This window comes from Ranitomeya variabilis, chromosome 1, assembly GCF_051348905.1.
Source record: "Ranitomeya variabilis isolate aRanVar5 chromosome 1, aRanVar5.hap1, whole genome shotgun sequence".
Lineage (NCBI taxonomy): Eukaryota > Metazoa > Chordata > Amphibia > Anura > Dendrobatidae > Ranitomeya > Ranitomeya variabilis.
The window spans coordinates 337042675-337067949 of NC_135232.1; the positions used below are offsets into that span (position 1 = coordinate 337042675).

Below are 25275 nucleotides of genomic sequence, written 5' to 3' on the forward strand. Positions count from 1 at the left end.
CAATATGATCGCTTGCACAGTGCTCCTTGGGATGTTTAAAGTTTTGGAAATCATTTTGTATCCAAATCCAGCTTTAAACTTCTCCACAACAGTATCACGGACCTCCCTGTTGTGTTCCTTGGTCTTCTTGGTGCACTCTGTGCTTCAAACAGAACCCTGAGACTATCACAGAGCAGGTGCATTTATACGGAGACTTGATTACACACAGGTGGATTATATTTATCATCATTAGGCATTTAGGACAACAATAGATCATTCAGAGATCCACAATGAACTTTTAGAGTGAGTTTGCTGCACTGAAAGTAAAGGGGCCGAATAAATTTGCACGCCTCACGTTTCAGTTTTTGGAATTCCACAAAAATTTAAAATAACCAATAAATTTCATTCAACTTCACAATTGTGTTCCACTTGTTGTTGATTCTTCACCAAAAATTTACATTTGGTATCTTTATGTTTGAAGCATGATATGTGGGAAAAGGTTGAAAAGTTCAAGGGGGCCGAATATACTTTTGCAAGGCACTGTATATGTACAGCGTACACTTATATATACTGGGAGTGTATTACATTTGTGTACAGCGGTCGGTACTAGTGTTTTATCAATTCTAGGTTATTTTGCAGAAGTTATTTGGTATATATTTATCAGTATACTGCCTGTTTTTGAATGGATTAACATCCACTGGAAATTGGGAATTATTTATCTGATACATTTACTATCTTGGATATGTATAGCCATTGATGCTGTTTTCGAGCCAACCCCCCTCCCCCCTTACTGGACATTTCTGTTTCTTTATTTTTTCGTTGTTTATATTTTATAACTTCTAATTAAAAACTTGTTTTGTTTATATTATGGTTCATTCTTTGAACTACTCGTTTAGTAAGTCCATTTGTGTTAGTATGTATATATGGGTACCACGGTGGATATATGGGGGGTCAGGATGGATATATGGGGGGGCAGGATGGATATATGGAGGGGGAGCAGGATGGATTTATATGGGGGGCAAGTTGCATATATGGGGGAGCCAGGACAAGGGACCAGGAAGGATATATGGGGGTCCAGAAAAGATATATGGGGCAGGAAAAGGGACATATGAGGGCCAGTATGTATAGCTGGGGGGGCAGGATGGATATCTGGGGGCCAGGCTGGACAAGGGACATAGGGGACCAGGCTGAGGCATATTATAAAATAAAGTGGGGCAGGCTGGGCGAGATTATTAAATAAATGGGGCCAGGATGAGGGACTAAATTACTGTTTGAGGGCCAGAATGAGAAACATGCTAAATTAGTTTATGGTGACAAGTGGCATGTACAACTCAATCACAGATCTATTAATTCCCTCAGTGGCTGCACTTGTTTTTTCTGGAAGCCCCAAAAAGAATGAATGGAGCCGTGGTCAGATATCCCACCTGCAGCTCCATTTTAAAATGGGGATAAGAGTCCTATCAACGATAAAACTTCCTCATTCTTCTAATTGGTGCAGTTTCTAATGGTCGGACCAAAGTGATCACCTATCCTGTGGATAGGTGATAACTTGTTTTGACCAAAGAACCCCATTAATGTAAACTACCGTAAATATACATCCCAGTTATTGTGGTGCACAGTAGATGTGCAGGAGCCCCCTGTGTTTTATAGCCGATGCTCCACTATAATGGGGATAACGACTGACAGGTAGTTGCATATAGCTGAAGGGGGGGCCCCTAGAGTGCATTCCCCTTGTGGGCCCCAGACACCCCGGTCCGACCCCTGGACGGAACAATCGCTCATTCACCAGCTGTCTCGCCTGACCCGTCTTTATTAATGAAGTATTTTGTCATACTGTTATGGAAGAGAAATGTATTTAAATAAATGTGTCTAAAGATGTGTATATTTGTGTCCCGTAGTTTTTAAAGTTACTTTAGCCAATATTTTTTTTGTCATATGGATGTTGCTTAATTAGCAGCCTTGAATGGATGTGACATATCCGTATGCCTGAAAAAGGGTCCACCTGAAACGTGGTAGGTGTGTTTATGGATCGCCCCCCAGTAGGGCAATGGGGTACTCGGTACCGGGTCCTTCGGTTCTCGGCGGGGATGTCAAGGTGGCTGACCCAGTCCGTGGCCCTAGGGGCATCCGTTGATAAATGGGGAAAGGTCTTTAAAGGGATAATGTTCGTGATGCTACCTGTGGTATTCGGTCAGGGTGACCGACGCTGCTTAGGGGTCCGCTGGGGTGATGTTATGCAGCTAGATGGTATACCTTCCCACAGGTGAAGTGTATCCCCAGGGCTTCCCAGAGTGTAGATGGTGAATGGTGTGAGGCGCAGTGAAGAATGAGGACACAAGGTTGCAGTCTCTTTACCTTTACTGAAGACTTCAGTGTCCATAGTCCAGGGTACGGACCACATGGTAGGCAGAGTCCGGCCGGTCTGAAGGCAAATCCAGAGTCCCCTTATCCAGGTGGAAATCAGTTGCCTTCCTCTAGCACCTGGGTGTTGTAGTACCTCCCTGCTGAGCTTCTCGGTAAGGTCCTCTGTTGTGAAATTGGATTCTGGGCTCCCCCGGTGGCCACTTGTGGAATTGAACTTGTGTGCATCATCCCCTCTGTTCACCTGCTCCTATCAGGATGTGGGAGTCGCTATATAACCTTGCTCCTCTGTCAGTTTCTTGCTGGTCAACAATGTAATCAGAAGCCTTCTGTGCTTGTTCCTGCTACTAGACAACTCCCAGCTAAGTTGGACTTTTGTCCTTGTGTGTTTTTGCATTTTGTTCCTGTTCACAGCTGCTGTTTCGTTACTGTGTCTGGAAAGCTCTTGTGATCGGAAATTGCCACTCTGGTGTTATGAGTTAATGCTAGAGTCTTAAAGGAATTTCTGGATGGTGTTTTGATAGGGTTTTCTGCTGACCATGAAAGTGTCCTTTCTGTCTTCCTACTATCTAGAAAGCGGACCTCGATTTTGCTAAACCTATTTTCATACTACGTTTGTCATTTCATCTAAAATCACCGCCAATATATGTGGGGGCCTCTGTCTGCCTTTTGGGAAAATTTCTCTAGAGGTGAGCCAGGACTGTCTTTTCCTCTGCTAGGATTAGGTAGTTCTCCGGCTGGCGCTGGGCATCTAGGGTTAAAAAACGTAGGCATGCTACCCGGCCACTTCTAGTTGTGCGGCAGGTTTAGTTCATGGTCAGTATAGTTTCCATCTTCCAAGAGCTAGTTCTCATATATGCTGGGCTATGTTCTCTCGCCATTGAGAATCATGACAGTTTGACCGGCCCAAAAAAGGGTTAAATTACTGGCTGAGAAAGGAGAGAAAAAAGAAGTCTGCTACAATTTTTTTTTTTGTTTTTTTCCTCTAGTTCTGAGTGTGCTCTTAATTGAATCACTTGCTAGTCTGCCTATACTGCAGCCTTCCTCTCTTTCTCTCCTTCTAATCCTTGAATGGCTCTGTGTTCACCTGTTTCAAATGGATCTTCAGAGTGTAGCTACAGGTTTGAATAATCTCGCCACAAAGGTACAAAATTTGCAAGATTTTGTTGTTCATGCACCTATGTCTGAGCCTAGAATTCCTTTGCCTGAGTTCTTCTCGGGGAATAGATCTCACTTTCAAAATTTTAAAAATAATTGCAAATTGTTTTTGTCCCTGAAGTCTCGCTCTGCCGGAGACCCTGCACAGCAGGTCAGGATTGTAATTTCCTTGCTCCGGGGCGACCCTCAAGACTGGGCTTTTGCATTGGCACCAGGGGATCCTGCGTTGCTCAATGTGGATGCGTTTTTTCTGGCCTTGGGGTTGCTTTATGAGGAACCTCATTTAGAGCTTCAGGCGGAAAAGGCCTTGATGACCTTGTCTCAGGGGCAAGATGAAGCTGAAATATACTGCCAAAAATTCTGCAAATGGTCTGTGCTTACTCAGTGGAATGAGTGCGCCCTGGCGGCGATTTTCAGAGAAGGTCTCTCTGATGCCATTAAGGATGTTATGGTGGGGTTCCCTGTGCCTGCGAGTCTGAATGAGTCCATGACGATGGCTATTCAGATCGATAGGCGTCTGCGGGAGCGCAAACCTGTGCACCATTTGGCGGTGTCTACTGAGAAAACGCCAGAAAATATGCAATGTGATAGAATTCTGTCCAGAAGCGAGCGGCAGAATTTTAGACGAAAAAATGGGTTGTGCTTCTATTGTGGTGATTCAACTCATGTTATATCAGCATGCTTTAAGCGTACTAAGAAGCCTGACAAGTCTGTTTCAATTAGCACTTTACAGTCTAAGTTTATTCTATCTGTGACCCTGATTTGTTCTTTGTCATCTATTACCGCGGACGCCTATGTCGACTCTGGCGCTGCTTTGAGTCTTATGGATTGGTCCTTTGCCAAACGCTGTGGGTATGATTTGGAGCCACTGGAGGCTCCGATACCTCTGAAAGGGATTGACTCCACCCCATTGGCTAGTAATAAACCACAATACTGGACACAAGTGACTATGCGTGTTAATCCGGATCACCAGGAGGTTATTCGCTTTCTGGTGCTGTATAATCTACATGATGTTTTGGTGCTGGGATTGCCATGGCTGCAATCTCATAACCCAGTCCTCGACTGGAGAGCTATGTCTGTGTTAAGCTGGGGATGTAAAGGAACTCATGGGGACGTACCTTTGGTTTCCATTTCATCATCTATTCCCTCTGAGATTCCTGAATTCTTGTCTGACTTTCGTGACGTTTTTGAAGAACCCAAGGTTGGTTCACTACCTCCGCACCGGGAGTGCGATTGTGCCATAGACTTGATTCCGGGTAGTAAATACCCTAAGGGTCGTTTATTTAATCTGTCTGTGCCTGAACACGCTGCTATGCGAGAATATATAAAGGAGTCCTTGGAAAAGGGACATATTCGTCCTTCGTCATCTCCCTTAGGAGCCGGTTTTTTCTTTGTGTCTAAGAAAGACGGCTCTTTGAGGCCGTGTATTGATTATCGACTTTTGAATAAAATCACGGTTAAATATCAATATCCGTTACCACTGCTTACTGATTTGTTTGCTCGTATAAAGGGGGCCAAGTGGTTCTCTAAGATTGATCTCCGTGGGGCGTATAATTTGGTGCGAATCAAGCAGGGGGATGAGTGGAAAACCGCATTTAATACGCCCGAGGGCCATTTTGAGTATTTGGTGATGCCTTTTGGTCTTTCAAATGCCCCTTCAGTCTTCCAGTCCTTTATGCATGACATTTTCCGCGATTATTTGGATAAATTTATGATTGTGTATCTGGATGATATTCTGATTTTTTCGGATGACTGGGACTCTCATGTCCAGCAGGTCAGGAGGGTTTTTCAGGTTTTGCGGTCTAATTCCTTGTGTGTGAAGGGTTCTAAGTGTGTTTTTGGGGTTCAAAAGATTTCTTTCTTGGGATACATTTTTTCCCCCTCTTCCATCGAGATGGATCCTGTCAAGGTTCAGGCTATTGGTGATTGGACGCAACCCTCTTCTCTTAAGAGTCTTCAGAAATTTTTGGGCTTTGCTAACTTTTATCGTCGATTTATTGCTGGTTTTTCTGATGTTGTAAAACCATTGACTGATTTGACTAAGAAGGGTGCTGATGTTGCTGATTGGTCCCCTGATGCTGTGGAGGCCTTTCGGGAGCTCAAGCGCCGCTTTTCTTCCGCCCCAGTGTTGCGTCAGCCTGATGTTGCTCTTCCTTTTCAGGTTGAGGTCGACGCTTCTGAAATCGGAGCTGGGGCGGTGTTGTCGCAGAGAAGTTCCGACTGCTCCGTGATGAGACCTTGTGCTTTTTTTTCCCGTAAATTTTCGCCCGCCGAGCGGAATTATGATATTGGGAATCGGGAGCTTTTGGCCATGAAGTGGGCTTTTGAGGAGTGGCGTCACTGGCTTGAGGGGGCCAGACATCAGGTGGTGGTATTGACTGACCACAAAAATTTAATTTACCTTGAGTCTGCCAGGCGCCTGAATCCTAGACAGGCGCGCTGGTCGTTGTTTTTCTCTCGGTTTAATTTTGTGGTGTCGTACCTACCGGGTTCTAAGAATGTTAAGGCGGATGCCCTTTCTAGGAGTTTTGAGCCTGACTCCCCTGGTAATTCTGAGCCCACAGGTATCCTTAAAGATGGAGTGATATTGTCTGCCGTTTCTCCAGACCTGCGGCGGGCCTTGCAGGAGTTTCAGGCGGATAGACCTGATCGTTGCCCACCTGGTAGACTGTTTGTTCCTGATGATTGGACCAGTAGAGTCATCTCTGAGGTTCATTCTTCTGCGTTGGCAGGTCATCCTGGAATCTTTGGTACCAGGGATTTGGTGGCAAGGTCCTTCTGGTGGCCTTCCCTGTCACGAGATGTGCGAGGCTTTGTGCAGTCTTGTGACGTTTGTGCTCGGGCCAAGCCTTGTTGTTCTCGGGCTAGTGGATTGTTGTTGCCCTTGCCTATCCCGAAGAGGCCTTGGATGCACATCTCGATGGATTTTATTTCGGATCTGCCTGTTTCTCAGAAGATGTCTGTCATCTGGGTGGTGTGTGACCGTTTCTCTAAGATGGTCCATCTGGTTCCCTTGCCTAAGTTGCCTTCTTCTTCCGAGTTGGTTCCTCTGTTTTTTCAAAATGTTGTTCGTTTGCATGGTATTCCTGAGAATATCGTTTCTGACAGAGGGACCCAATTCGTGTCTAGATTTTGGCGGGCATTCTGTGCTAGGATGGGCATAGATTTGTCTTTTTCGTCTGCTTTCCATCCTCAGACTAATGGCCAGACCGAGCGGACTAATCAGACCTTGGAGACATATTTGAGGTGTTTTGTGTCTGCGGATCAGGATGATTGGGTTGCTTTTTTGCCTTTGGCGGAGTTCGCCCTCAATAATCGGGCCAGCTCTGCCACCTTGGTGTCCCCGTTTTTCTGTAATTTGGGGTTTCATCCTCGATTTTCCTCCGGTCAAGTGGAATCTTCGGATTGTCCTGGAGTGGATGCTGTGGTGGAGAGGTTGCATCAGATTTGGGGGCAGGTGGTGGACAATTTGAAGTTGTCCCAGGAGAAGACTCAGCTTTTTGCCAACCGCCGTCGTCGTGTTGGTCCTCGGCTTTGTGTTGGGGACTTGGTGTGGTTGTCTTCTCGTTTTGTCCCTATGAGGGTTTCTTCTCCTAAGTTTAAGCCTCGGTTCATCGGCCCGTACAAGATATTGGAGATTCTTAACCCTGTGTCCTTCCGTTTGGACCTCCCTGCATCCTTTTCGATTCATAATGTTTTTCATCGGTCATTGTTGCGCAGGTATGAGGTACCGGTTGTGCCTTCCGTTGAGCCTCCTGCTCCGGTGTTGGTTGAGGGTGAGTTGGAGTACGTTGTGGAAAAGATCTTAGACTCTCGTGTTTCCAGACGGAGACTCCAGTATCTGGTCAAATGGAAGGGATACGGTCAGGAGGATAATTCTTGGGTCACTGCCTCTGATGTTCATGCCTCCGATCTTGTCCGTGCCTTTCATAGGGCTCATCCTGATCGCCCTGGTGGTTCTGGTGAGGGTTCGGTGCCCCCTCCTTGAGGGGGGGGTACTGTTGTGAAATTGGATTCTGGGCTCCCCCGGTGGCCACTTGTGGAATTGAACTTGTGTGCATCATCCCCTCTGTTCACCTGCTCCTATCAGGATGTGGGAGTCGCTATATAACCTTGCTCCTCTGTCAGTTTCTTGCCGGTCAACAATGTAATCAGAAGCCTTCTGTGCTTGTTCCTGCTACTAGACAACTCCCAGCTAAGTTGGACTTTTGTCCTTGTGTGTTTTTGCATTTTGTTCCTGTTCACAGCTGCTGTTTCGTTACTGTGTCTGGAAAGCTCTTGTGATCGGAAATTGCCACTCTGGTGTTATGAGTTAATGCTAGAGTCTTAAAGGAATTTCTGGATGGTGTTTTGATAGGGTTTTCTGCTGACCATGAAAGTGTCCTTTCTGTCTTCCTACTATCTAGAAAGCGGACCTCGATTTTGCTAAACCTATTTTCATACTACGTTTGTCATTTCATCTAAAATCACCGCCAATATATGTGGGGGCCTCTGTCTGCCTTTTGGGAAAATTTCTCTAGAGGTGAGCCAGGACTGTCTTTTCCTCTGCTAGGATTAGGTAGTTCTCCGGCTGGCGCTGGGCATCTAGGGTTAAAAAACGTAGGCATGCTACCCGGCCACTTCTAGTTGTGTGGCAGGTTTAGTTCATGGTCAGTATAGTTTCCATCTTCCAAGAGCTAGTTCTCATATATGCTGGGCTATGTTCTCTCGCCATTGAGAATCATGACAGTCCTCACAACTATTGTAGATGTTAAGTCTCTTTCTCTCTGTCCCCCTGATGGATAGGATAGGACAAACCCGTATGACTGGTGGCCTGAGGCTTTTTACAGGGACTCTATCAAGCCCCAGCCCCCACAAGTTGCCACCCTATAAGGTCGGGCAGCTAACGTGGAATTAACTGTCCTGCCAGTCTCTGAAGTAAAGCATAGAGATCCTTACTCCCTCGGTGTTCTGGCTACCGGGATTTCTGCGCCTCAGAAGGAGGCAGCCTTTTACAGGGCAGAACTCCTTCTGGATTCTGTCATGTTTCCCAATGGCAGGGAATTTGTCAACGTAACATGGGCAAAAACAGGACGAGCTCTAGGGTGATGGAACCTGAGCTGACCGCGATCCTGAACCTCAACACTCAACTAACAGTAGCCGGGGGACGTTCCTGGGGGGCCCCTAGACGTCTCGCGCCAGCCGGAGATCTAAAGCTAGATAGAGATCTCCAGAGAGCAGAGGATACAAAAGGTGAACTGCGCGGTCAGCTGAAAAACCCTTCAAAATACCATCCTGAAATTACTTGAACTCATGTGCCAACTCATGGTACATGAGTGGTAATTTCAGCCCACTAGAGCAACCAGCAGCAGAGAATTACATATCTGCAAGCTGGACTAAAAAAAAATGAAAGCAATCATGAAACAGGGAAATACAGACTTAGCTTGTCTTGAAGGCCTAGGAGCAGGTAACAGAGACACACACTGATACATTGATAGCCGGCAAGGGAATGACAGGAAAGCCAGGTTAAATAGGAAACACCCAGCCACTGATGGACAGGTGGAAACCAGAGACCGCAACCCACCAAAGTCACCCAGTACCAATTGTAACCACCAGAGGGAGCCCAAAAACAGAATCCACAACAGTACCCCCCCCTTGAGGAGGGGTCACCGAACCCTCACGAGAACCCCCAGGGCGATCAGGATGAGCTCTATGGAAGGCGCGGACCAAATCAGTCGCATGAACATCAGAGGCGACCACCCAGGAATTATCCTCCTGACCATAACCCTTCCACTTAACCAAATACTGGAGTTTACGTCTGGAAACACGAGAATCCAAGATCTTCTCAACAACATACTCCAATTCTCCCTCCACCAGCACCGGAGCAGGAGGCTCAACCGAAGGAACAACGGGCACCTCATACCTCCGCAATAACGACCGATGGAACACATCATGAATAGCAAACGATGCTGGGAGATCCAAACGAAAAGATACAGGGTTAAGAATCTCCAAGATCTTATAAGGACCGATGAACCGAGGCTTAAACTTGGGAGAAGAGACCTTCATAGGGACAAAACGAGAAGACAACCACACCAAGTCCCCAACACGAAGTCGGGGACCCACGCGGCGACGACGATTAGCAAACTGCTGAGCCTTCTCCTGAGACAACTTCATATTGTCCACCACCTGATTCCAAATCTGATGTAGCCTATCCACCACCACGTCCACTCCAGGACAATCCGAAGGCTCCACCTGACCAGAGGAAAAACGAGGATGAAACCCCGAATTACAAAAGAAAGGAGAAACCAAAGTAGCAGAACTAGCCCGATTATTAAGGGCAAATTCGGCCAGTGGCAAAAAGGCAACCCAGTCATCTTGATCAGCAGAAACAAAACACCTTAAATAAGTTTCCAAGGTCTGATTAGTTCGCTCCGTCTGGCCATTCGTCTGAGGATGGAATGCAGACGAGAAAGACAAATTAATGCCCATCTTAGCACAAAACGTCCGCCAAAATCTAGACACAAACTGGGATCCCCTGTCCGAAACGATATTCTCCGGAATCCCATGCAAACGAACCACGTTCTGAAAAAACAAAGGGACCAACTCAGAGGAGGAAGGCAACTTAGGCAAGGGTACCAAATGAACCATCTTAGAAAAGCGGTCACACACAACCCAGATAACGGACATTTTCTGTGAGACAGGGAGATCTGAAATAAAATCCATGGAAATGTGCGTCCAAGGCCTCTTCGGGATAGGCAAGGATAACAACAACCCACTGGCCCGAGAACAGCAAGGCTTAGCCCGAGCACACACTTCACAAGACTGCACAAAGGTGCGCACATCCCTTGACAAGGAAGGCCACCAAAAAGACCTGGCCACCAAGTCTCTAGTACCAAATATTCCAGGATGACCAGCCAACACAGAAGAATGGACCTCGGAGATGACTCTACTGGTCCAATCATCCGGAACAAACAGTCTTTCTGGTGGACACCGATCAGGTTTATCCGCCTGAAACTCCTGCAATGCACGTCGCAAGTCTGGGGAGACGGCGGACAATATTACCCCATCCCTAAGGATGCCAGTAGGCCCAGAGTCTCCAGGAGAGTCAGGCACAAAACTCCTGGAAAGAGCATCTGCCTTCACATTCTTTGAACCTGGCAGGTATGAAACCACAAAATTGAAACGAGAAAAAAACAACGACCAACGAGCCTGTCTAGGATTCAAACGCCTGGCAGACTCAAGGTAAATCAGATTTTTGTGATCAGTCAAGACCACCACACGATGTCTAGCACCCTCAAGCCAGTGACGCCACTCCTCAAATGCCCACTTCATAGCCAAAAGCTCCCGATTACCCACATCATAATTGTGCTCGGCGGGCGAGAATTTTCTAGAAAAGAACGCACATGGCTTCATCACCGAGCCATCGGAACTTCTCTGTGACAAAACCGCCCCCGCACCAATCTCGGAAGCATCAACCTCAACCTGAAAAGGAAGTGAAACATCTGGTTGACATAACACAGGAGCAGAAGAAAACTGGCGCTTAAGTTCCTGAAAGGCCTCCACAGCCGCAGGAGACCAATTAGCAACATCAGCACCCTTTTTAGTCAAATCAGTCAAAGGTTTAACAACACTGGAAAAATTAGAAATGAACCGACGATAAAAATTAGCAAAACCCAAGAACTTCTGAAGACTCTTAACAGATGTAGGTTGTGTCCAGTCACAAATCGCCTGAACCTTGACGGGATCCATCTCAATAGTAGAAGGAGAAAAAATGTACCCCAAAAAAGAAATCTTCTGGACTCCGAAGAGACATTTTGAGCCCTTCACAAACAGAGAATTGGCCCGCAGGACTTGAAACACCTTCCTGACCTGTAGAACATGAGACTCCCAGTCATCAGAAAACACCAAAATATCATCCAAATACACAATCATAAACTTATCCAGATATTCACGGAAAATATTGTGCATAAAGGACTGAAAGACTGAAGGAGCATTAGAAAGTCCAAAAGGCATTACCAAATACTCAAAATGGCCCTCAGGCGTATTAAATGCGGTTTTCCACTCATCACCCTGCTTTATCCGCACAAGATTATACGCACCGCGAAGATCTATCTTAGTGAACCACCTAGCCCCCTTAATGCGAGCAAACAAATCAGTCAATAATGGCAATGGATACTGATATTTGACTGTAATCTTATTCAGAAGGCGATAATCTATACAAGGTCTCAGGGAACCATCTTTTTTAGCCACGAAAAAAAAACCTGCTCCCAGAGGGGACGAAGATGGACGAATATGTCCCTTTTCCAAGGACTCCTTAATATAATTCCGCATAGCAGTATGCTCTGGCACTGACAGGTTAAATAAACGACCCTTAGGGAACTTACTGCCAGGAATTAATTCTATAGCACAGTCACAATCTCTATGAGGAGGGAGCGAATTGAGCTTAGGCTCCTCAAAAACATCCCGATAGTCAGACAAAAATGCAGGGACCTCAGAAGGAGTAGATGAAGCGATTGAAATCAGAGGTGCATCATCATGAACCCCCTGACATCCCCAGCTTAACACAGACATTGTTTTCCAATCCAGGACTGGATTATGAGTTTTTAACCATGGCAGACCAAGCACTAGTATATCATGTAAATTATACAGTACAAGGAAGCGAATCACCTCCTGATGAACGGGAGTCATGCGCATGATCACTTGTGTCCAGTACTGCGGTTTATTCATAGCCAATGGTGTAGAGTCAATTCCCTTCAAAGGAATAGGAACTTCCAGAGGCTCCAGACTAAAACCGCAGCGTTTGGCAAATGACGAATCCATAAGACTCAGGGCAGAGCCCGAATCCACATAGGCATCGACGGAAATGGATGACAGTGAACAAATCAGAGTTACAGACAAAATAAACTTAGACTGCAGAGTACTAATGGCAAAAGATTTATCAACCTTTTTTGTGCGTTTAGAGCATGCTGATATAACATGAGCTGAATCACCACAATAAAAACACAATCCATTTTTCCGCCTATAATTTTGCCGTTCACTTCTGGACTGAATTCTATCACATTGCATAGTCTCAGGTGCCTGTTCAGAAGACACCGCCAACTGGTGCACAGGTTTGCGCTCCCGTAAACGCCGATCAATCTGAATGGCCATAGTCATAGACTCATTCAGACCTGTAGGCGCAGGGAACCCCACCATAATATCCTTAATGGCCTCAGAAAGACCATCTCTGAAGTTTGCAGCCAGGGCGCACTCATTCCACTGAGTAAGCACCGACCATTTCCAAAATTTTTGACAATATACTTCCGCTTCATCATGCCCCTGAGAGAGGGCCAATAAAGCCTTTTCAGCCTGAATCTCCAGGTTAGGTTCCTCATAGAGCAATCCCAGTGCCAGAAAAAACGCATCCACACTGAGCAATGCAGGATCCCCTGGTGCCAATGCAAATGCCCAATTCTGAGGGTCGCCCCGCAGGAAAGATATTACAATCTTGACCTGCTGAGCAGGGTCTCCAGAGGAGCGAGATTTCAAAGAAAGAAACAATTTGCAATTGTTCCTGAAATTCAGGAAGGTAGATCTATCTCCAGAAAAAAACTCTGGAATAGGAATTCTAGGTTCAGACATAGGAGTGTGAACAACAAAATCCTGTATATTTTGAACTTTTGCAGCGAGATTATTCAGGCTAGAAGCCAAACTCTGGACATCCATGTTAAACAGCTAAGGTCAGAGCCATTCAAGGGTTAAGAGGAGGTAAGAAGCAGCTAGACAGCAATTAAGGGCTAGGCAGCAAAACTCTGAGGGAAAAAAAAAAAAAGTTTCCCTTCAACACTTCTTTTTCTCCTGCTTCAGCCCAAACAATTAACACTTTGTGGGCCGGCTATACTGTCATGTTTCCCAATGGCAGGGAATTTGTCAACGTAACACGGGCAAAAACAGGACGAGCTCTAGGGTGATGGAACCTGAGCTGACCGCGATCCTGAACCTCAACACTCAACTAACAGTAGCCGGGGGACGTTCCTGGGGGGCCCCTAGACGTCTCGTGCCAGCCGGAGATCTAGCTTCCCCTATCAGAAGAATAACAGACCTCACTTGCCTCCAGAGAAATATTCCCACAGAGATAGCAGTCTCCCACATATAATGACGGTGAAATGAGAGGAAGGCACAAACGTAGTTATGAAAACAGATTCAGCAAAATGAGGCCCGCTTAAGCTAGATAGCAGAGGATACAAAAGGTGAACTGCGCGGACAGCTGAAAAACCCTTCAAAATACCATCCTGAAATTACTTGAACTCATGTGCCAACTCATGGTACATGAGTGGTAATTTCAGCCCACTAGAGCAACCAGCAGCAGAGAATTACATATCTGCAAGCTGGACTAAAAAAAACATGAAAGCAATCATGAAACAGGGAAATACAGACTTAGCTTGTCTTGAAGGCCTAGGAGCAGGTAACAGAGACACACACTGATACATTGATAGCCGGCAAGGGAATGACAGGAAAGCCAGGTTAAATAGGAAACACCCAGCCACTGATGGACAGGTGGAAACCAGAGACCGCAACCCACCAAAGTCACCCAGTACCAGTTGTAACCACCAGAGGGAGCCCAAAAACAGAATCCACAACAGGATTCTTCTCCTTTTGCTATGACTTCGTTTCTCACTCGCTACAAGACAATTCCCTTCTAATGTCTTCCTTAGGATGCCGCCGCACGTGGGGCAGGTGCAGCTCCGTGGCCTTCCATCTAGGCCTCTGACAGGATCCCACCCCTGTCAGGGACCCACTACCTGAGCGGAACTCGGATAGCAGATTACTGGGTGAAGCCCAGCTCGCTTCTGCCTAACTTCCTGTCCAAACCACCAGTTTTACCTAATTGTGAGGAGTGCCCTAATAGATAGGAGCATAGCTCCCCCTGGCGGCCTGGAGTGTGAAGTGTGTTGTGTGGTTTGTGATACCTGGTAAAGAGACCTCCTTTATTGCCTTCAGACGTAACATCACTCCCCCTGGTGGAAGAATGGTATTACTGTAACGACCAGGACTCTGGGGCGCTGCACTTATACCCCGCTTTGCCTTAACGCTGTCTCCATTAGCGTAAAATGTGCACGCAGCTTGTCTGTCCTCCTCCGTGGCTTAATATTGTCTGGATCATCCAACAAATTTGTCATAAGATCTTGCAGAGGTCAGTAGCTCTATGAGCTATCTTTTGTTATTTATCCATGTTTTACCTCAATTTCTATCCCTGAAGTGTGCTATTCTATTTACTATATTTCATTTACAAAGGTTTGTATTCATGTGAAGAAAGAATTGAAACTATATTTGAGAATCAGAGGTTTTATGTGGACGTTTGTTCCTTGTGTTGAATCGCCTGACTTTGTGTTCTCTATAAGGGTACCGTCACACAGTGCCATTTTCATCGCTACGACGGCACGATTCGTGACGTTGCAGCGTCGTATCGCTCCAGCGTCGTATACTGCGGTCACACGTTGCAATACACGGCGCTGGAGCGATAATTTCATGACGTATTTGCGCTGTAGAAGCCGTTGGTTACTGTGCGCACATCGTATACAACCTGTGTCACACAATGCAATCATGCCGCCACAGCGGGACACTAGACGACAAAAGAAAGTTTCAAACGATCTGCTACGACGTACGATTCTCAGCGGGGATCCGGATCGCAGTAGCGTGTCAGACACAGCGATATCGTAAATGCATCGCTGGAACGTCACGAATCGTGCCGTTGTAGCGATCAAAATTGCACTGTGTGACGGTACCCTAAGACAACCACTGACAGACATCTCTGGCACTGGCTTATCTCTTAGATAGCAAAACAGATATGCAGTCCATGTTCATCCTGTTGAATCCTTATCTCCCCCCACCAATCATCTGTTGGGGTCTCCATACACATTCGCCTGTTGGCCGAACCTGTCGATAGCAGTGTGTTTGGCTGACATTAGTCTAATGTTTATGCCTTCTCTGATAGTGGTGGCTTAAGCTGCCAACAACTAAGGATCGGCCACCCGAAACTGACCATGCTGGATCCTTATCACCTCTGACATCATCATCTATAAGGGGAGACTCGGGAGATTCCCATACACATTACATGGTCGGCCAAGCCTGCTATTAGTTTAATGAGCATGGGGGCCATCAGTTTGGTTCACTTTAACTGCAAGGTGTCTAGTTCTTACACAGTAGCTCAATTTTTTGTAAGGATGAAAACGTTTTGGCTATTATGGCCAGCTAAATGCACCCTAAATGGGCATCGAAACTGCAAGACGGTTGTTAAAACCATTTGTGTAAACAGGCTGTCGATCACCTGATGAATAAGCGAAAGGCTCGTTCATAGGGTGAAATAATCTTTGATGCAGCAAAGCAGTTTTCAAGAGGCTATGGGTATGCGCCCACAACGTGTTTTGAATCTTATGTGAACCCACCAAGGTTTTCAAACAGAAGACAATTCAGAAAATTGTGGCATTAAATTTTCCTGAAGTGTCTTTTATCTCATTTTTTGGTTATTTTCTGTTTGTTTTTTTCACTCCATTGAAAAATAAAGAAACATCTAGAATTTTTTTTCAAGAAAAAAAGATGCCAGAACGCTCCGAAAGAAATCCAGGCGTCTTCCAAGATTTCCCATTGACTTGTAATGCAACGTCTTCCAAGCGATAAAGTTTGAAGAATGGTCAGCTCACTTCTTTTGGCGTTTTTAGAAACCTGATGCAGTTGAAAGAAGATCAAAACACTGAACATATGCATAGCGAGTCATTTTTATGTAGAAATCCATATGAGGGTTTTTCTGACAGTTATAGCTATTAGTTTTTTTTTAGATGATATTCCCATGGTTTTTTGTGAAGTCTTTTTGATTGTCGTTTTGTGGTCATTTTTTTTCAAGAAGCTGCTAGTGGTTTTTAAAGCAAAAACAATGAGGGTCTTTTGAGCTTTTCCATTGACTTCTATTGTAAAGTACAAAGAGTCTTCCAAGTGGAAAACACCAGAGGAATGGACATGTTACTTCTTTTAACCACTTGGTGTTTTTAGAAACCTGAAGTGTTTAGAAGACGCTCAAAAACTTGAACATATGCACAGCAAGTAGTTTTTACATACAATTGCTTATGTTTATTCTTTTGAACGCTTTTTTTTTTCTAGGCGGTTTCGGCAGCGGAATCAACTTGGAAAACATTGTGTGCACATACCCTTAGGCTGGGTTCCCATAGCGTTTGGCCCTACGTTTAGTGGCGTTGTCGCGGCTTAAATCTGAACCCCCACAGAATGAGATTCAGGTGTAGATGCCAACATGGCCATTGTCTTTAATGGTGCAGACAGTCACAGAATGCTCTCCGGTGCATAATTTTTGGCCGCATATGCCTATAAAGGCGGGCAGTTAGATGTACTTTACTATGTCTTTCTGCCCACCTCCATACACGACCGAAAATGATTCTCCCCAGATCATGCTGTGACTCTGTCAATGGCCCTATGGGTGCATACGACCAAATCCAGTTTTGTGCCGATTCCGACATAAGTCCTGATGGAGTCAAACGCTATGTGATCTCAGCCTTAGGCCTCGTTCCCACGATGCAGCGTCTTACAGTTCCAGCAAAGTGGATGGGATTTATAGAAACCTCCTGCTCACTGGGCTTTTTTTTTAACTCTGCGTAAACTGACCTGTGGTGTGTGTTTCAAATCCCTAACGTCAGTTTCTCTCTGTGAGTACACTGAGTTTTATGTGCAGATTTTCAGCCTAGAAATGCATTAGATGCAGACAATCCGCAGTTTAAAAATGCGTATGCGTTTAAAGTGTGTTTCCGCGGCACAAACACGCTAAAAACACTTATAATCCGCACATGAAGTTTTGTCAAAATCAAATACCAAGAAGTATCGAAAACAAAGTTTATTTCAAACATGGCTTACCAAAGAAACAAAACCCGCAGCATCAAAACATGATAAAAACACATTAATTAAAAACACACACAAAAATGCAATAACAAAAAAACAAACAAGTAAACTAAATAACTAAATAGGTGCAGAAGATTCGCAACATCAGTAACGCACCAAATAATCATCGTTGGAACGTAGCCTAAGTGTTAGAAATAACCCTTCAAATCTGTCAATGGGCTCATACTACTCATCCATATGCGCCTGATTTCATACAAAGGTTTGCCGCTTTCCTTCATATAATTGCAGAAGAATGAAAATAATCCCTGGTTCCATCCTGGTTCCTGAGGTTTGTATATCCTGAGTAACAAATTTAATGTGCCTATTCTAGGATTCTGGAAATGTAAATTCCCAGAGGGGCCTATAAGTCTTCCTACCCTAACTTAACACTCCCTCAAGGAGAAACTTTACCCCTTAGACCCCAGGAGCCTAGGAAAGCCAGAAATTCGCCCTCACACAGTAGGGTGTGAATCTGTGACCCATGCCCTGGGGGTCTATGGACTATCAGTCACTGTAGCAGCGTTTACACTTTGCCACCGCCGGACCATACACAGGTTTTGGAGATAAACATAGTCGTCCTGATTATCTGCTTGGTGAGACCAGAATAGACCCTTGCCCTGAGAACGGCGCACATATCAGACAATGGCATGCCTCATAGTCCAATGTGCTTCGGAAATAAAAGGCATAAGGAACACGTCATGTTTTCTGAATGGCAACTGTGAGATATTATCTAGGAAGCCGTATGGGTCCTGTGAAACAGCTTTATTCTTGTAATATGTGATCACTATATGTGGGCCAAGGAAAATATACATGACTTCTCGGAGATGCCAAAAAGGATTCATAATCATTATTAAAAAAGCAAACAACCAGCCCGAACCATGAGAGCAAGACAAAAGGAGGAACAATATCAGCCCCAAAAGTCCATATCCAGGAAGAGCGTGACCCACCAATGCTCCCGGTATCCCGGTGGTGCTGGGGCTCCTGTGGTGAGGTTCCTCCTTTTGTTCCATCGCTTTGTTGAGTTCTGTGCTGTGAGTTATTTTTGAGAGTCCTATGTGTGATTTACAAGCCCCCATAAGGAGGGCAGCTTTTCTTTCACGCAGGCTTGATACAGTGTGTGAATAAGTACTGAGCTCACGGCCAATATGTTACTGAAGACTCATTTACTCACAGCTATTTTTTTCCAGTGTAAATATGATCAGCATATAATATGCATTGTGCTCTGGAATATGTCAGCGCTATGTAAGTAAGAGTATAGAGATGCTGGGCTGCAGTGTTCAGTGGGATGACAGCAAGGCAAAATCCCTGTTCCCATGATCACTGATTTGTGTGAATGATATAAGCAATTCTTTTCATAATCTTAGTCATTTGGGTTAGAGGGGTTGTACTGAGTACTTCGATATGCTCACCTCCACTCATTTTCTATGGGACTGTCAGAAATAGCTGGGTGCTGTACCAGAAGTCCAATAGACAATGAATGGAGTGGAGGTCTGCACGTTCACCTCCACTCATTCTGTATGGGACTGTCAGAAATAGCTGGGTGCTGTACCAGAAGTCCAATAGACAATGAATGGAGTGGAGGTTTGCACATTCACCTCCACTCATTCTGTATGGGACTGTCAGAAATAGCTGGGTACTGTACCCTCAGTCCCATAGACAATGAATGGAGTGGAGGGCTGCATGCTCACCTCCACTCATTCTGTATGGGACTGTCAGAAATAGCTGGGTACTGTACCCTCAGTCCCATAGACAATGAATGGAGTGGAGGTCTGCATGCTCACCTCCACTCATTCTGTATGAGACTGTCAGAAATAGCTGGGTGCTGTACCCTCAGTCCCATAGACAATGAATGGAGTGGGGGTCTGCATGCTCACCTCCACTCATTCTATATGGGACTGTCAGAAATAACTGGGTGCTGTACCCTCAGTCCCATAGACAATGAATGGAGTGGAGGTCTGCACGCTCACCTCCACTTATTCTATATGGGACTGTCAGAAATAGCTGGGTGCTGTACCAGTGTTCCAATAGACAATGAATGGAGCGGAGGTCTGCATGTTCACAGCAGTTGCACCCCCTGTGAGCTGTAACTTACATGTGAATGTGCAGCTCATCATCACTAGAGAGAAGTAAACTAATACTAATACTGCTGAAGACCACCAGAGGGGGAAGGGGAGGGGATTAAACAGATAAGTAATGTTTTTATTTATTCAACCTCCTTGCTGTTTGCCCTCTTTAACCCCTTCTGACACCATGACCTACCAGTACTTATTGTGCTGGGCCATGTGTATAGTGCGGGCTTAGCAGCATCATTGACTATGGTATATAAATAGTGCGATCCTGCTATAGGCTCCATTCTGACAATTGTGGGGGCTGATGGTCGCCATGCCGCTTAGGGGGCATGCCTCTGTCGCTGACATCCAGGTACTCCTGTAAAGCCCAGGCTCAGCACCTAGAAGCTACATTTCCATTATTGCAAGTATATAGAGGAAGCGATCAGAAGATCACTGGTTTGCGTCCCCTATGGGGACTAATAAAGTAAAAAAATATACGAGTTTTTGAAAAAATATTTTAGAACAAAACAAACAATAATAATGCAATCACCCCATTCCCCCAGTTTAAACTAAAATAATAATAAAAAAGCATATTTGCTATTACCGCGTCAGTAAAATCTGATCTATCAAAATCTAAATCTGTACAATAGACGCTGATAAAAAAAAAAAAGAAATTAAAATGTCAGAATTGTTTTTGAAATATTTTGGTCACCACGACGCAATCAAGATGTTGGATGAACCCCAACATGGTGCTTCTAAAAGCTACAGCTCAGTAGGCAAAAAAAAGCCCCACACAGAAACTAAAAAAGCGATGGCTCGCAGGAAATGACGACGCCAACTAACATTTTGTGTTTACAAAGTTCCGATTTTTGTTAATCCGCTAAAATAGGAATCCACACTTGGCATCATCAAAATCGTACGACTTAAGGAATCATTTTGCCACACTATCAACCACTTAAAAACGCAAAGCAAAAAAAAAATGACGGATTGTTTTCACTTACTCGCTATTTTACCCCATTTGGATTTTTTCCCAATTTTTCCATACAATATACGGTAATAAGAATCTTGTCATTCAAAACTACAGCAGCGCGTCCCACAAAATAACGACAGAAAGAAAAACGCCAACACGAAAACTGCGCGTAGTTCTAGGGGCTAAGGGTATTAATAATGTGCAGTGCCGGATATACAGCAGGTAAGGGCCCAGGAGAAGGTGGGCACTGATGGTGGGAGGTCGTGCCATCTGGGAAGGACCGCTGCCAGCTGTCTCTCCCATGCCAGGGGAAATGCCACTGCCAGGATTGATTCCGTAGCTTGGAATGTAACAAGCAGCCGGCTATGGCTCCTCCATGATGAGAAGGGGAGGACCAGGGCAGGCAGTGTAAACACAGCCCTAGAATGGAGGACGCCTCCGAGGAGGAAGCAGGACACGGACCTTTCCCCACATCTGGGTGTCTATCTGCTGGCACCGAGCTGTGCGGCCGCCAGGGGGCGGAGTCTGCGGGGGATATAAGCGCGCTGACAGGCAGCGGGGACAGCAGCAGCAGAGCGGAGGACAGCGGGGAGGCTGCGGGCTGCAGGTGTGCGGGGAGCGGACACGTACGGGGCGACAGGATCCGGTGCTAGGATGACACAGCGCTGACACAGCGGCGACATGCTGAGGACGCCCTGAGGCAAGCGAGCAGGAGCTGGTGAGGACCCGGGCACATCTATCCATCTATCCCCTATCTATTATCTATCATCTATCTATTTATCTATCTATCTATCTATCTATCTATCTATCTATCTATCTAGATTCAAGATTCAAAGAAGCTTTATTGGCAGGACCAAATACACATCAGTTTTGCCAAAGCAAGTGTATAAAGGCAATAGGGATAGGGACTGTGGGGATATTGGGTAGGAGCTGTAGGGGAGGTGGATGGGGGCAGATCTATCTATCTATCTATCTATCTATCTATCTATCTATCTATCTATCTATCTATCTATCTTTTATCTATCTATCTTCTATCTATCTATCTATCTATCTATCTATCTATCTATCTATCATCTATCTATCTTTTATCTATCTATCTATCTATCTTATCTATTCTATCTATCTATGTATCTATCTATTATCTATCTATTATCTATTTATTCTATCTATATATTATCTATTTATTCTATCTATCATTATCTATAATCTATTATCTATCTGTTTATCTATTATCATATGTAACATATAATAGATAGATAGATAGACATAAATGTATACTTTGTATAGAGGGTAGAATCCATTCCTCAGGATTGCAGAGAAAGCTCCCTGTGGACCACATAGTACAGTCTGGTAACAACATGTCCCATTTTCTGCTATCACCCGGCGTCTTTCTGATTTGCACAGTGTGGTGGGTGATGGGACCCTCGCTCAGTATAACAGTGTCCCAGCAGTCACATATCACCAAGAACACAATAGTCGGGAGGATCTATATGGCCCTCCAGCTCTTCATTAGACCTGCTGTCGGCTGGACATTGTCAGTGGGTCATCGCGGACATACAGGCACTGGAATGCTACTTGCTAGGTGTAGATTTGTGTCATATAATTAGCAAGCCAGACACTTATATTTTAACATGTGAGACCCCTTATTATGGATGGGACCAGGGGCGTATCTGTAGGGGTGGGCACCTAGACCCTAGTTCCTGTCCTCCTGCCACATAACATGACCTGTAATAATGGCACATAATAGGTGAGGGGCTCTGTTACAGATTTTGCATTAGGGCCCTAAAGTATTATTCTTTCTATACGGACACTATAAATAAAGCAAGAATCTTAAAGATGGTTTTAATAAGCGAGTTCTAGTGTAATGTAAGGCCTAAGACGTATGGATAATATTTGAGAGACATATTAAGATTGGGTCATGTCTTTCTGCACATTGCAGGCTCTTAGGAGATATAATACTTTATCATAATGTAAAATGTCAGCTTGTAGCTGGATATGAAAACTGCGGCATACAGAATACAATGGGCGGTGGTTATTGCAAAGGATTTGTTGGGAATATTTATTATTATATTAAATTAACACTAAAAAGAATTGTCTCAGTATACCATACCTGGTATGTCACTCTCCACAAGGAGAAACCATACCCCTTAGTATACCGTATGTCACGTTTATCTAGCATGGCCTTATTGTGACTTCCCATGATCACATTGTCTGTGTATTGTAAGTCAATAGGACTTTTAGCTGTGGAAGGAAGCAACAGTCTCAGAGATGACCCAGTCAGGACAAGATGGAAGCCCTACACTTGCCACATTGATCTGCCTCACTGATGGACACAGACAGAAGAGGGCCCCTGTGTAAGAACAATATATGGGCCCTGTGCAGCCTGAGAGCTCATCATAATGCACAATTCCACCTGCTATGAAGGACGAAGCGGGCCCCCTTAGCTACTGGGCCCCTGTGTGGGTGCACTGGTTGCACCAGTGATATGTCCGACACTGACGTACCTACCTCTTACGTTCTGCATAGAGCAGCCATTGTAACATGTATGCTAGTCTATGAAATCCATCACTTACTGTCTTGCATTTTTTTCTTGTAGGTGAAAACCTATTTCTTTTTTATATATTTTTATCAATTTGCCAAACAAGATGGCAGAAGGTGCCCGACTACGAACTAGTGCTGAGAAGATCCCTGAGGATCAGGCACAGGATTCTGCCTCAGCTTCAAGTGCTGGCGGAGGAGGTGGCGTGGCCCTTAAGAAGGAGATCGGGCTAGTAAGTGCCTGTGGTATTATTGTAGGTGAGTCTGATATTACTGTAAGTATTTTTTTCAGTTTAGTTTTTTTTAGATGTCATTGTTGATTTCTGTGCATTCACTTGAATTAGCAGCTCCCATTAGTTCTCCCATCTTATTCTAAGATGTTTGAGATCTGTTTTTTGGCAATGGAACTCCTGCCGCAGTGTTACTTTTTGCAATAGGAAAATGCTATAGTTTGAAAACCCATTTAGTCCTTAAAATGTTCTTCTTAAATTGAATACTTGGAAAAATGTGGAACAGTGCCCCTGGCAAGTGTGTAGGAACAAGTTGCACAAATGCAATTAGTCATGAATCCTGATAAGACTAGTCGTACACAAGATGTGCAGATTATTTGCAGGAAATTCTACTATAGTGCCAAGTCATCAAAATAGGGTTTATACTAGGCCATGTAGATGCTGATGACACAGCTTCAATTCTCTGAAACTTAGATTGAAGCTTCCGAAAAGTTGAGCAAGTGTGCGTAACTCTGAAAGTCCCATAGTAAAGGAAGAAAGTTGTGCGAGTGCGGCCACCATAGCTCCATCCATAGTATCTGAGATCCACCAGCGCTCCATCCATAGCGTCCGAGATCCACCAGCGCTCCATCCACAGCGTCCGAGATCCACCAGTTCTCCATCCATAGCGTCCGAGATCCACCATAGCTCCATCCATAGCGTCCGAGATCCATCAGTGCTCCATCCAGCGTCCGAGATCCACCAGCTCTCCGTCCATAGTGTCCGAGATCCACCATAGCTCCATCCATAGCGTCCGAGATCCACCAGTGCTCCATCCATAGAGTCCGAGATCCACCAGTGCTCCATCCATAGCGTCCGAGATCCACCAGTGCTCCATCCAGCGTCTGAGATCCACCAGCTCTCCATCCATAGTGTCCGAGATCCACAAGCGCTCCATCCATAGAGTCCGAGATCCACCAGTGCTCCATCCATAGTGTCCGAGATCCACCATAGCTCCATCCATAGCATCCGAGATCCACCAGTGCTCCATCCATAGCTTCCGAGATCCACCAGCGCTCCATCCATAGCGTCCGAGGTCCAGTTCTTCGGGTTATGTGCGGGTCTGAGAGGAAGAATCCCATCTATTGAACATTTATGGCATATTTTATAAATTTGCCATAAGTGCCCAATCTAAGAATACCATATACTGTAGTTTGTCAGAGTGTAAAATGATTCTGCGGCTACTATTTGTAAATAGCTATACCACAACTCGTGGGGGCATTGTAGGAGAAGTAGGACACTCACCTCCCGCAGCAGCGTTGTTCCTACTATGTCGGCGCTACTGTTCTCAGCAGGTGGCAAGGCATTTTTGCGTCATGTAAACGCTGTGGCTAATCAACATCCGCTGATTTGAACATGATGTCACGTCACTCGCTGAGAACTATTCCCCCGACATCTCAGGAATGGTGCCGCTGCATTAGGCGAGTATACATTGCTTTTATTTTTATTGGGGTGCTGATGTGAATAACCAGAGTTGTCCAGTAGTGCGCAACTCCTTTAAGTTTCAGTCTCCTCTCTTCATTTATTCATTTTCGGACCCCGTGATATGCACTTTGCAGACTGATATTATTGCAGTTTCAGACTCTCTTTTTTCATAGAGTATCCTTCCCTAATACATGCTGGACATGAGCTGCCTGCATCCCATTCATTAATTAGTTTTCCCAGAATTGTGGATTAAAACCTCTTAAAATGTCTCAAAAGTTTTGTGCAGCTCGAAATTGTGCAAAAATGTATTGATTTTTGGAGCCAGTTCTGAACAACTTAGCTTTTGAAAAGTCTGTTGAAGCACGCCCAAAAAGTTAATCGTTCATTTCTGGTGCACGGCAGTTGAAGATTCTGGCAAATTTATATTAAAAACCACACGCCTCTTAATGAATTTGCCGCATCTTAATCCAACGCTTCCTTCATGAAGACTGATGTTCAGATCACCAGTGTTAATGAATGAGGGCCTCGGTATGTCCAGGGTGCTGCTGTCCTCACTTGCTTTCATTTATGAGTCTAGTTGTGGGACTACACTTATTTCCTTCCCATGCGCTTTCCTCCTTGTTTT

General features: G+C 45.1%; 1 protein-coding gene across 3 annotated transcripts in view; it reads left to right on the forward strand.

Moving 5' to 3' along the window:
• Positions 1-20743: 20743 nt before the first annotated feature.
• Positions 20744-25275, forward strand: part of SLC7A8 (solute carrier family 7 member 8) — an 80041-nt gene continuing 75509 nt past the window's right edge. For all 3 annotated transcript variants that reach the window (XM_077299435.1, XM_077299428.1, XM_077299424.1), the window contains exons 1-2: positions 20744-21136; positions 23015-23214. In XM_077299435.1, the coding sequence (XP_077155550.1) occupies positions 23064-23214 (151 nt within the window). In that variant the 5' untranslated portion in view covers positions 20744-21136; positions 23015-23063. The remainder of the gene's footprint in view (positions 21137-23014; positions 23215-25275) is intronic.